The sequence below is a fragment of the Drosophila navojoa genome, chromosome 4 (genome assembly GCF_054131105.1).
Source record: "Drosophila navojoa isolate 15081-1374.11 chromosome 4, UAZ_NAV_1.0, whole genome shotgun sequence".
Lineage (NCBI taxonomy): Eukaryota > Metazoa > Arthropoda > Insecta > Diptera > Drosophilidae > Drosophila > Drosophila navojoa.
In genome coordinates, this window is record NC_142892.1 from 26,304,990 (window position 1) to 26,318,752 (window position 13,763).

The 13,763-nt window shown below is 29.3% G+C and overlaps 2 protein-coding genes and 1 long non-coding RNA gene across 17 annotated transcripts in view; 2 read left to right on the top strand and 1 right to left on the bottom strand.

Moving 5' to 3' along the window:
• The window catches only part of LOC149091568 (uncharacterized), a 161,684-nt gene that overhangs the window by 134,803 nt on the left and 13,118 nt on the right, over positions 1-13,763 (top strand). The gene's annotated exons all lie outside the window — the stretch shown is intronic.
• The window catches only part of GNBP2 (Gram-negative bacteria binding protein 2), a 171,371-nt gene that overhangs the window by 109,756 nt on the left and 47,852 nt on the right, over positions 1-13,763 (top strand). The gene's annotated exons all lie outside the window — the stretch shown is intronic.
• Positions 4,114-13,763, bottom strand: part of pHCl-1 (pH-sensitive chloride channel 1) — a 69,789-nt gene continuing 60,139 nt past the window's right edge. For 13 of the 15 annotated variants that reach the window (XM_089260457.1, XM_089260467.1, XM_089260466.1 and 10 more), the window contains 4 exons: positions 13,357-13,571; positions 7,998-8,612; positions 4,644-4,754; positions 4,114-4,569 (listed from right to left, as the gene is read on the bottom strand). In XM_089260457.1, coding sequence (XP_089116583.1) covers positions 4,423-4,569; positions 4,644-4,754; positions 7,998-8,612; positions 13,357-13,571 — 1,088 coding nt within the window. In that variant the 3' untranslated portion in view covers positions 4,114-4,422. The remainder of the gene's footprint in view (positions 4,570-4,643; positions 4,755-7,997; positions 8,613-13,356; positions 13,572-13,763) is intronic. The other 2 variants (XM_089260470.1, XM_089260469.1) reach the window with 1 other exon arrangement.

Genomic DNA, 13,763 nt, shown 5'->3' on the forward strand with positions numbered 1-13,763 from the left:
CGCCTTGCTGTGCGTTTGTCTGCCCGACTGTCCGTCGGTCCGTATAAACGCAGATTATTGCGGCGCTATTGAAGCTAGAAACTTTAAATTTGAAACACATAGTCGTGTATATCTCCGATTTATAAAGTGTTAAAATTTTCTCGATCCGGTCAGATTTACTGTGCCCATACTGCAACTAAGCCCAAGCGAAGTCGCTGCTTACTGCTCAGTTAGCAGAACGCGTTGTTATACGTGCGTGCGGATGCATGTGTATGTATGTATGATTGAATATCATATTGGAGGGTTCAGGGTATCTCTTAATTGAGTAGTCTCGACTAGAGCCTTCCTACTTGTTTAAGACAAAGACTTGATAAAAGCGGATAAAATGAATCTAATCTGTAAAAAACATCAGTGATGTTGTTTAGCCTATTGCTCTTTCTAGCATGAGACCTTCTATCATTTTTATAAATTTAGTTCGACTTTCTGATTCCAAGAACAGCAACAGTAACTATGCAGCTATCCATTCTTTGGTATCCATGGATCAAAACTTTGTGCACAGTTGGGGATATGGGATACCAAGGATAGCTATTCATATAAATTTCAAACGTAATGCTCGGAGGAGATAGCAATTAATATTATATGAAAGTTCCTGATAAATTCACAGTTAAGGTTTAATATATCAGATAACATTCTAGGTTCTGAAAGCGCTAAAGATTACATTTGGGCAAATATCCTTTAACAAAACTAAACAAAACCAAACTGGGCAACTTGGGTAGAAATACTGTTTTCTACTTTTTTTTGATCGATATTATTTTAAATTTTATTAACCATAAACAATTTCACGACGTCTGCTTGGCGATTGTTACTTGCCCATATGTCTAGAAGCTCTGAGCGCTTAAAGTCTCTAATAATAGAGGGTTCAGACAATACCTTTGCATTTAAACTTTATTGCAAAATGCCTCTTTTTGCAAGTTGTATATTTTGTTATTTTTTATCTAAAATACACAGCAGCAAAATATTAAACAATTAGAAAATTGAACAATAGTACTCGAAAACTTTTATTGTCAATTTATGTATTCGGTATACCTACCCTTCATTCAAAAGGAAAGGGGTCGTCGCGAACAAATTTCAATTTTTGTGCGTTACTGTAATGAATGATTTGAGTGATCATAGAGGTAGAGAGAAGAGGTAGAGTGAGAGAGAGTAGGACAAACAGCGCATAGACTAAATTGCTAATGGGGTGTGAATGAGTATTCCGCAGTTGGTAACGTCCGACTGCAACTTTCTTTCTTGTTTGTTTGTATATACATAAGTACAAAATATTTCCTAGAAATAATGGATATGGCAATGAAACAGTTGCCGGGTCAGCTGGTATATATAATATTATGAAACTTAAATTAAAAGTAAATGTTTTTCTTTTATAATTTAGAAGGAAATTCGACAAAAATTTGGCCAAGTTTCAGGGTGATTTGCAGAAGTACAACAAGAGTACGGTGAATGTAGTGTGACACTGTACATATGTACATATGTATATACTCTACATACATATGTAAATGTATATATATGATACATACGTATATATGAATGCAGGAACTCCTTGAAAGTCGTCAGATACTTTTTCGTTGCGCCTTTTACTGGTGTCCGTAAAAACAGTGCCAGTACAAGTTTCAAGCTGCACACATTTTGTGTTAATAAACAATGGCAGCTATGTTCTGAAATGCGGTGTTCTAGAGCTTCGAAATATATATATGTATGTATGTACTTCTATTTAGCATGCATAAGCACAATATAATTACATGCTTGCGTTATTCTTTCGTTGCCATTGCATTCCTCTCGGTTGCAATACGATCGCGGCTATAATAATCCTACACGGTTTTATAAGCCTAAGGTACAGTCGGTTTTTGAACGCGTAATAAGGCTGCAAGAAAAGGTTGATTTAGTTGCGATTGCCGATGTTTTACAGCATATTAATAAGCTATGCCATTCTCTTAGTGCTTTTAGTTCCGCGCCCAAAACGCATTCCGCACCACCACTATCTCCATTGAAACTACCCACGTTAGGCGATGGATGTGCGAATCGGATTGAAAAATATTAATATGATATTTTATATGAAACTTTAAAAATATCGATGTATGTATCAATATTATTCGATTTTGTTAATTACTTTTTGCCCACAATATATTTATAATCCGTCCCAAGAAACCAAGAATAATAAGAATACGTTTTTTTTTTAATGAAAAAGACTGCTTAACTTCAGTATTCGGTAGTCAAAAAAACCATATTTCTTGTTTTCATATGCGACGTCATATTTGATATACTTTAAATATATTTTTGATTAAAGTGACGATCTCTGTTCGTCTGTCTGTGTGTCCGATCAGGAAGATATAAGACCAAAAGCCTTTTTTTTAAATGTCTGTGTATATATAGCGCGGATATCGAGCTTAAATCCAAAAGGCCATATATCATCCCTCTATTTTTTTTATTAATTAAAACCATTATCGAAAAGCAGTAAAAAAACGATGTCCTACTCCCGATATTTTTTTATCGATTAAAAAACATTTTGAAAATAAGTTCAGAAGATTTCGGATTCATTTTTGAAATATCAGTTGCCCGAAGGATTCAGGGATCATAGTCGAGCACTCTAGACTTCTATATAAATAATAAAGTGGAAAAATATTTTTGCAAAGGATTTATTTTTAAATTGTTGTTAAGTTTATCACAAGGCTTTCTTTTTAAATATTCTGTTATTATTATTATTATTTTTTTTTTTTTGTTATTTGGTCCTTTTGAAAATGCTGAGATGCGATTTTTGCGTTTTTAGCTAAATTATATACAAAATACCTAGGTGAGTTATTTTTAATTAAGATATCATAGCTTCTAATTTCTTGGTTTTGGGGTTTCAATATATTTAGTTGATATGTTTTAATTAAAATTTTATCCAATTTAATCCTTGTTATGCATAATAAGGTGCAAATAGAGTACAAATATGACATTATTAACACACATTATAAAAAAATAAAAATAAAAAACCGATAAATAATAAGAATACTTAATATGAATTAATAATATTTTAGCTTGTTTTGGTTTAATAGGGTAAATAATCTAAACAGGCTCTACTTGTAAGTATTCGATTAACATATTCCCTGTACTAACCTTTGAAATAATGAAAAAAATACATTTGTACTTACTTAAAGCAAATTTTTCATATTGAAAAGTGATCCCAAAAAGGGCTTTATTTTAAATAATGTTCAAAGTCTAAGTAAAAAATTTAAAGATGGGAACAGACTTAAACAGCCAGTTTGGCAGAAACCTTCAATTAAAAATAAGGAAACATTTATTTAAAAGTATTGTGAAGAACATAAGAATCGTAATTTTTTTTTACAGTTTTCTGAAGCCATTAAAATAATTAGAACAATATTCTTCGGATCATAGCACTCTCATATTTGAGTCTACCGTTATATTTTTAATAATTCTAGTTGCGGTAAAAAAGGATTGAGTGGTATAGAAATAGTTATTGGTAAACTATGGTTATTTACTTATAATGATAAAGTCAATTTTTGTTTTGCTGAGGTTTTATTTTAGACGGAGTTACGTTTTGGTACATACTTTCAGCATAAGTTCTTAAAATCATATTTAAAAAATAAAAAACAATATTTCTACACATATAGAATTTAAATTAATTAAAACATTTTTGTATTATTTTGTGTACTCTGTTCACGAAGTAATAAATTTTGTTACCGCATCATATTAATGCAACATTCTTAAAAGTTAATACAGCCGTACATATATATAGGCTGATGTCAGAGTCAGAGTGGATGCGATGCGGTGCTATAAGCGATAATGATCGCAGCGATCTGCAAAGCGTTGACATGACAGAGTACAAGCTACCTGCGAGTGTTCATGTTTGCATGTAGAGCTTCCTCGCACATTGTTGCTCAATATTATCGCATCGCTTATCGCGGCATTAGCCTAGAATGAAATATTCCATTATTTTCATGGCAGAAAAAGCTTCTAGTTCCCATTAGAATGTCCATAAAAATTGCAATAAAAATGGTTTTAAAAATCATGCAATAGCACCAGGGCTACTGTGAACAGAGTATTAATCAGCCGGTTGCAGCCGACCCATAAGGTTCATTCATTTTATTTTGCATATAATAATGTATCAATTGATTAATTCCTTAGTATATTAAATTTTATACAAAAAATGTGTTTTATTTTAAGTTGTTTATCACTTGTAATTTTTTTTTTCTTTTTTTTTTTCTTCTTTTTTAAAGAGTCAACTAATGTACTTCTAATAATTAATGGTTATTTCATGTTATATTTAATAATAACGTAGGCTTCTATTTATTTATGACCGCGATATTACGAGTATTTACCACATTTGAAGATTACTTAATAATTGTTTTTATTTAGCGCTTGTTAATTGTTGATTTTAGCTTAGCCTTATGAAAATCCCTTATAGTGTACAAAGAAAAATATGAGAAAAATCGCATAGGCTGTTGGAAATGTTATTCTTGCAATCACATCAATCGTCTTAGCCACACGAATAGGATGTGGCGGCTCCTTTTTGCGCATCTGTACAAAACAGGTCTGAGGACAAATAGTATTTGATTAATAATATTAGTTAGCGTTTTTTGTATAGATTACGTATTAATTTTATTTACCTCTGTGGCGCATCCATTATTGACCGAATGGGTACATGGGCTATTACTGCTTCCACATGTGGTACATGCTACAATTTCATTTGGCGCGCTGGCATCGCGTCGTTTTTCACCCTGATATGGGGTATTGAAAGACAAAAAAAGAAAATAATCATTTTGAAAACAACACTTATTAAAGTGAATGCAAGAATATCTAATATTATGCCTTTACAATTTGGCGACTCTAGCATTAAAGATGTAGGAGATTCAATTATATAACTGATTTTCGATAACGTTTTTTATCGATAGCAATAATGGAATGAGTTATCAATTTTTATTGATAAGTTCCATATCGGCGCTATATACACGAACATTTTAAAAAAAGTTCAAGTCTCTAGATCTTATGTCTTCTGAAATCGACGCGTTCATACATACGGACGGACAGACAGACGGACAGGGCAAAATCGACTCAGCTTGTCGCCCTGATCAAGAATATATATACTTTATGGGGTCACGCCTCCTTCTGCCTGTTACATACTTTGAACAAAACCATAATACCCTGATTTCCCATTTTGAATGGGTTCAGGGTATAAAAACAATGTTTGGGTGGCCTTGGTTTTAGGTGCTTACAACTTTATTAAACAAAAAAATGCATACTCACGGGCTGTTTTATTATTATATATCATATATTTCAGGCAGCATTGAATAAATCGGATAATAAATTATGATATTTTGCTTTATTGTTTTTGATTGTATTCTTATTAATTATTATTATTTTATATATACCCTTGCAGATTTGTAATTTATTTCCACATTTATATTGGAGAGCATATAAATGGGGTAGTCGTTTGATTGTATCAAATATCGAAGTTAATATTTTTTAATGAATTGCTTAGTTAAGCGACATAAGAAAAATGTAAATATATTACTTTGTTTTTTAAATCACAACAACAATGAACAGAGGGTAAAATTAAAATGGCTTTCTTGTTTTTACTGTTTACAAAATATTTACCTCTGAAACAACACTTTGGTACTGAAAAGGAAGCCGATTCATAATGGCTCGAAATATTATAGTCAGCGGTCCTTTGCGCTGACAACGCAAGTCTAAAATAAATAAGAAAGCTCTAGTCGAGTGCTCTACTACTGGATCCTCTGAAAAATTCTCTACTACAGCTAATTTTCCGATTTGCCAATCCCTCAATCGATATATACATGTATTCTTTCAATACAGGATACTAAAGGGGATATAGTCCTTTTTTTCAGTTTCTAGCTCTACAACTGTAGAAGATACAGTCTTACCCGCCAAATATCTGGGTAGACAGACAATGTAGGAGCTTTAATTTCGATAAACTTAAAGCAAAAATAATTATGGTTGCATATACGCATCTTCAAATAAATTGCAAGTCGCTTTCTGAAATCGACACATTCACAAATACGTTGTTGACAGATGGTCGGAATGGGCAACGTATTGGGCAACGTTCCTATTTATTTTTAATCAAATTTCGTAGCGTGTGGCTTTACAATTCTATTATTAAAATACTAACTAAACACTATAATTAACTATCTGCTAAAATTGAGATGGGAAGTGTTCCAAACCCGCTTTATATTAATGTGAACTTTCATGTACATCTACAACAAAAATTACTAATATAAATAAATCACAACTCTGCAAGAGTATTTATTAGTCTTCGGTTCAGCAATAATTATTTTTGTTTCTTAAATTAAAGGTGTACATTTTTTAAATTATGGTTTATCCTATATGGCATGAGAATTTTTCTACTAGCTTATAAAGATTATGAATCAATTATGCAATGTGTTATTTAAAAATGATTTAACTTGGTGATTAAAATTGGTATTGCTCAAAATATTTCTTTAAGCATATTAAAAACGTGCTAAATAAAATTTACGAGTGCATGATGCAAGAATTAATAAACAGCCTTTGTTTTATATACTCTCATATCCATCAAAAATGGTTGGTATTATTGTGCAAATTAATGTAATAGGCAAAAGGACACAAAAGCGATCTGTAGATATATTTTTTTTATATATCGACTTTGCGAATTTCACATATACTAGGGTCGTGTATATGTGAAATTATTATGGCAAATTTATAAGCATATGCAGAAGTTGGTCCCATAGCTATTTAATAACCTCCAGAAATATTATCCCCAAATAAAGCTATCGTCTTCTACTACCAAATTTTGTCATACTCTTATCGTTTGCCAATTGACTATTAACAAATGCGGTTTGTGTTTTTACCCTATGGCTTAGAAAAGAATACGAAGTTTGTGCTAATTTCCAAGCTAAAATGTTGTTCATGACTTTCATAATACACTGACTAGCATTATTTAGAAAACTAAAAATTTAATATAGTTTACCAATGGTTTTTTCATAAATATACATATATTGTCATAATATTCGACATATGTTATAAAATTTCAAAAAACAGACTTTGCTTTTCATTAGAGAAATATGATTAGATTTTTATATACAAATTTATCTGTTATAATTATTTTTGATTTTTATTTTTGATTTTACAAAAATTGCAATAAAAGTTGATCCTTTTTCTGAATTTACCTTAAAAAAATAACTTATGTGTGTGGATTCTTTTGAGCCTCAATTTTGTTAAATTCATAATTCTTATTCGCTGTCCCTGCATTCTCATTAATATGTTAAACTGAATCCTTCTATATATATATATATATATATATATATATATATATATATATATATATATATATATATAAGAATTATATATAGTATATAAGAATATATATTTACATATAAACTGTCCTACAAATCCCCAATGATTCTGTTATTATATATTACTACTTATAACTTACTTAGCTGTAAGCTTTTCAGCATAAATAATTAGTCATATCACATTAATTACTAAGTTTCCCTTCCTTTATACTTCTCACATTTGATAATTATGAAAATATTATAGCATATCGTTTGTCGTAGATCTTAAATCGTTTGTCAGATAATATTTGTAAATATAAGTTCACATAGATGTCAAATACTCTTAGTAAGGTTTAATGTTTATATAGTTAGTTTTATTAAATGTTTATGTTAAACTTAATTCTAAATTTCGATATTCCAGTAGCAAATAAGCAGGGTGTAGCAGTTATCGGTGGATAAATTTGCTTCCCTTATATGAAATTCTTTTTTAACAAAGTTTTGTTTTACAATAAATATTGAATATTAGTAGATACTAAAGCTCCTTATATGTGCTACCTACATTAATATTAATTTAGAAGAAGTAATTAATGCGTTTACTTCTTAATGCTAAGTAGAAACTTATTCGCAGGTAATAAAGAAGAACTTTGTTAAAGGGCACATGAAAATGTTTCCGTTTGACAACTGGCAATTACTCACATTTTCCACTGGAGCTTCAGTTTTAGCTGCAGCTGTCTTTATCCTGTTATTCATATGCGATTCCGTATCCGTCACATATATGCTGTTTGGAGAATTGGAGCGCGAAGATTTCTTACGTGGCGGTTTTAGTGGCAAGTTTAATTTACGTTTGCTATCCACCGGTTGTTCCACCAGCTGTTCCTCGCTATGTTTTCCTTGTTCTTGGTCAATGCGTAAAACTAATGCTGGTGTGCTTGTTGCGATAGAGCGACGTAACATGGGACATAATTCTTTCTCCTGAATATCTTCAAACTTAATACTTGTCACAATTACATTCGTCCTGTTTTTATCTGTTTCTGGCTCATGATAAACATTTTCAGTTGGCAACGTAGATACGGTAGACAATGTCGCCGCCAATTTTGAAGAAGCAGCCGTTCTGGTCTTATGTTTAATAGAACGTGCTCGCAAGTTCTGAACTGCTGCACCAATGATTCCGCCATGTGCTTCTTGCCACCGCATACCGCTTAGAAATTCAGTCTCTGTTTCTCTTAGGCCGGTGCCTGCTATAAATTTAGAGGCTGCTGTGTTCATTGGGAGTGGCGCATTCGTCATCTGCGATGTACCGATCGCGCTTTCCTTTTCGTTAAAAGACGACAAAGCAGCGTCAAATTGTCTTTTTATTATTTCTTATATTTGTATATTGTCATTGTCGAGTAGGGTGCTACAATTGATTTGAAAGTTGAACGCGAACATTGATGGAAATATGTTGAGATTGGAGAGAAAGTTGGAGAATGATTTTAGTTGGGAATTGCTTGCAGCATATACGATTTCTCAGTTAGTTTAATTAGCTACAGTCATGTTCACAATGTCTATATTCAGCTCAAGCAATAGTTAGTAGAAGAAATCAATTTATGGATATACAGTATGGATATATGTATATATTATATAAATAATCTGCTTACAAGTAATCAAAACTGATCTTAAGTTTAAGAAAAATAATACCTATAAACTTATCAACGAGAATTATTGAAGTGGGACCCACTAATAAACAAGGTTGCTACATTCGTATATAAGTCAAACTTCCCTGTATATATATATATATATATATATATATATATATATATATATATATATATATATATATATATATATATATATATATATATATATATATATATATATATATATATATATGTATGTATATATTTATTTATTTATTTATTTTTTTTGTGGCGATACGTAGGAACGAATGTAATTACGTATTTTTTACAAAATTTCAAGATAAAGAAGTGAATCTGGAAAGTGTTAATTTACCCACTGACGAATTTAATTAATATGTACAATATATACGATAGATGTGTTATTTGAATTAATTAATTAGGGTGGTTAGCAAAGAAAAAACTATTTGTGCATCTAACTCCTTAATACGTAACAAAAATAAAAAATAAATTAAAATGTTTAGTTGGATATCTAATATATATTTAGTATGTGTTGGTCTACAGTCATTTGGAATAAGAAGTAGAAGATGTACAATATGCAGTGAATAAAATATTTGATTAAAAATGAAAATGGTATGGTATTGTTTTAAGTGTACATATTTTACATTATGATTTATAAATTTGCGGTAATGCTAACAGCCGTATTTTTCCAGTAAAAAATTTTTTTGAAGTGCATATCAGGTTTTCTAATTCGGCATATTAAGTAAACACATATAAAACAAACAAAATATTTAAAAAAATTGTTAATAAATAATCAAATATTGCTCATGAAAATCTTTACTTAAAATTTATCGAAACTACTGAGAAGAAAAATAACATATTTTCAAAAGTGTATTTTATTGCATCTTTTTTACATTTTCTGTTAACATTTTTCCCAATTGTGAGTGACCTTAAAGTGTGTTTCGTTTTATTTTATTTATTCAATAAACTTTTTACTCTAGTTTTGCTGGTCTTGTAATTTTTGCTGCTTTCGTAATTCTTTGAATGATTATCATTATTTTTGTGGTATTTTACGAACTTATTGTTTATTGTGGTTAAAACTTAAAAAGAAGAAAAAAATGTAATATAAAATTTGAACAAAAACATATACGCCTTAAAAACGCAAAATAAGGTTGGTAATACATGCTCCAACACAATAATAATGTAGTTTGATTATGTTTTATTAATTGAGTTGCGCTCAAAATAAATATCCCGAGCCATATATTTGTTTGTTATTAAATGATTAAATAATTCATTTAGTAAAAAAAAAAAGCGAAATTCACATGCCATATGTAAATATTAATGCAAATGTAAATGCAAATGCAAATGTAAATGTAAATGTAAATGTAAATGTAAATGTAAATGTAAATGTAAATGTAAATGTAAATGTAAATGTAAATGTAAATGTAAATGTAAATGTAAATGTAAATGTAAATGTTAAATGTAAATGTAAATGTAAATGTAAATGTAAATGTAAATGTAAATGTAAAATGTAAATGTAAAGTAAGTAAATGTAATGTAAATGTAAATGTAAATGTAAATGTAAATGTAAATGTAAATGTAAATGTAAATGTAAATGTAAATGTAAATGTAAATGTAAATGTAAATGTAAATGTAAATGTAAATGTAAATGTAAATGTAAATGTAAATGTAAATGTAAATGTAAATGTAAATGTAAATGTAAATGTAAATGTAATGTAAATGTAAATGTAAATGTAAATGTAAATGTAAATGTAACTGTAATGTAAATGTAAACTGTAAATGTAAATGTAAATGTAAAGTAAATGTAATAATGTAAATGTAAATGTAAATGTAAATGTAAAGTAAATGTAAATGTAAATGTAAATGTAATAAATGTAAATGTAAATGTAAATGTAAATGTAAATGTAATAATGTAAATGTAAATGTAAATGTAAATGTAAATGTAAATGTAAATGTACATGTAAATTGTAAATGTAAATGTAAATGTAACTGTAAATGTAAATGTAATGTAAATGTAAATGTAAATGTACATGTAAATGTAATGTAAATGTAAATGTAAGTAAATGTAAAGTAAATGTAATGTAATGTAAATGTAAATGTAAATGTAATGTAAATGTAAATGTAAATGTAAATGTAAATGTAAATGTAAATGTAAATGTAAATGTAAATGTAAATGTAAATGTAAATGTAAATGTAAATGTAAATGTAAATGTAAATGTAAATGTTAAATGTAATGTAAATGTAAATGTAAATGTAAATGTAAATGTAAATGTAAATGTAAATGTAAATGTAAATGTAAATGTAAATGTAAATGTAAATGTAAATGTAAATGTAAATGTAAATGTAAATGTAAATGTAAATGTAAATGTAAATGTAAATGTAAATGTAAATGTAAATGTAAATGTAAATGTAAATGTAAATGTAAATGTAAATGTAAATGTAAATGTAAATGTAAATGTAAATGTAAATGTAAATGTAAATGTAAATGTAAATGTAAATGTAAATGTAAATGTAAATGTAAATGTAAATGTAAATGTAAATGTAAATGTAAATGTAAATGTAAATGTAAATGTAAATGTAAATGTAAATGTAAATGTAAATGTAAATGTAAATGTAAATGTAAATGTAAATGTAAATGTAAATGTAAATGTAAATGTAAATGTAAATGTAAATGTAAATGTAAATGTAAATGTAAATGTAAATGTAAATGTAAATGTAAATGTAAATGTAAATGTAAATGTAAATGTAAATGTACCTGTCCTGTCACTTCCACTGTATGTCCCTGTCCCTGTCAAGTCCCTGTGCTCCCTGTCAACTGTTGTCTGTTTTAATGTACTTTACGTTGTCCCTGTCACTGTCCTGTCTGTACTTTGCTCCTATCCTTTGCGTCTGCGTGTTTCTTCCATTCCAACCGGGCTTCTTACCCGGCCTTGCAAGAATACTCTCCGATCCTGCTAGTCTGCTGGAAGTCGCTGGAAAAATTTACACAAAATAATTCATACTAAAAACACACTTTAAGCTTAATTGTTTTTCATTTTTGTTAAAATTGCTTTGATTTTGTTAATGCATTTACAGGAGAAGTGGCTTCATTAAGCAAAAATTTTTGTTGATGTAAGTATCTGTACTCAAGTAAGTTAACATATCCCAACATGTTCCGGCACTTATTGAGAAAAATGTTTCATTTTTATTTAGAAGTATTTATAAAAGCCTTTTCGATGAGTAATAAAATTTAATATATGTAAAGCTATCAAAATAGTGTTATTTGAAAACATTAAAATAAAAAACACAATGCTTTAATATAAAAAAAATTAAAAATCAACTGAATATTTTATATATAGATCTTAACTCAATGTTTAAAAAATAAGTTTTAATGCAATTAAAAATAAAAAAATAAATTAATGTATTATAATAAATGAATAAAGAAAAATAAGCCACTTTATTTTATATGCTCTTTCAATATTTGTTATATTTTTATACAGTAGCAATTAAATCATTACATGCACTAATTTGAATTTTTCTGATTTGATATTCTGTTCAATTGGCAAAGTAATACAAGCAAAAATATATGTATAAAAAATATATATACAAAAACAAAACAAGTAAGAACGTTTCAGTCAGGCGTTACCGACTGCGGAATAATCATCAACATGCCATTAGCAATTTAGTAGCTGAGTTTACCTTTAATACTGTAGAAAATTCTGTTTTTCTCGATTTGTCACGTCCCTACTGGGCATATACCTCTCATTTCTGACAAGTTCTCGATAGAGGGGAGGTTACTTTTTGGTGAGTGAGTGAGTAACCACCCAAGATGACAAATGGGATAACATTGTATTTCCTAGAGTTTAAAAGTAAGAACGTTAAATTTTTGCACGAGAGCTAATGTTATGACGTGACAAGCCGCAAAAGTTTATATCCTACAGGTTATGAGCTGAGTATTCCACAGTCCGTAACGTAACTACAACGTTCTTTTTTTTTTTTCAGGTTACAGACATTTTATTCAAAATTTTAATTTACAACATGGGAAATTTAAAAGCATGTCCTTAAACTAAATTTTTATATATGAGAGAAGATGAGGCTAAAAATATATACATATAATTTATCTTTTAAGCATTTTGTTATTCCCGTTTATGTACGATTGCATGATTTAATATCCTAAACGTAAATAAAATGGAGATGACTGATGCATTAGTACAAAGTTTCTTCCGAAAAAAAAAAATCTATTGTGTTAGTATACAAATAGTTTAGGGGGTCCACAAAAAAAGGTTGCATTTGCAATATTCAGAATGTGTGTGCGCATATAGTATGGATCATATAAAATAGGTATGTAATTATTTTCTTGAAGTCCATAGTAATTGAGTTAGGGCCACCTTAGGGCGTCTTTCTGGCATTCACGTTTTTCGTGAGGTTCAATATTAACTTACCTGTGTTACGGGATTTTCCCCGGGGCGATAGACGACGTTGTGTAGTGGCCGCTTACGTCCCACATAATTAACACAGACGAACTCCAGTAAAGAGGCGTAAATAAAGCACATGCAAACGCCATCCCATACGTTCATCGCCGTCAAATTTGACACAACAGGCAAGGTGCTGCGGAAACCATTCGAGGTAGTAAAGAAATTCAACATTGTCGTCACGCCTAGTTTATGTTGTACCACAAAATTGAATTAAAAAGTAATAAGACGAAGAGAGAAATTTGCATTAGACTATTGAAACTCGTTTTTAGTTAATGTTTTGTGTATTTTCGTTGGTTACTACAATTTATTATTAATGGTTTTGGCTCATATGTGAGCCATTCAAATTAATTGCAGGGCATAATGTGAATGTATGA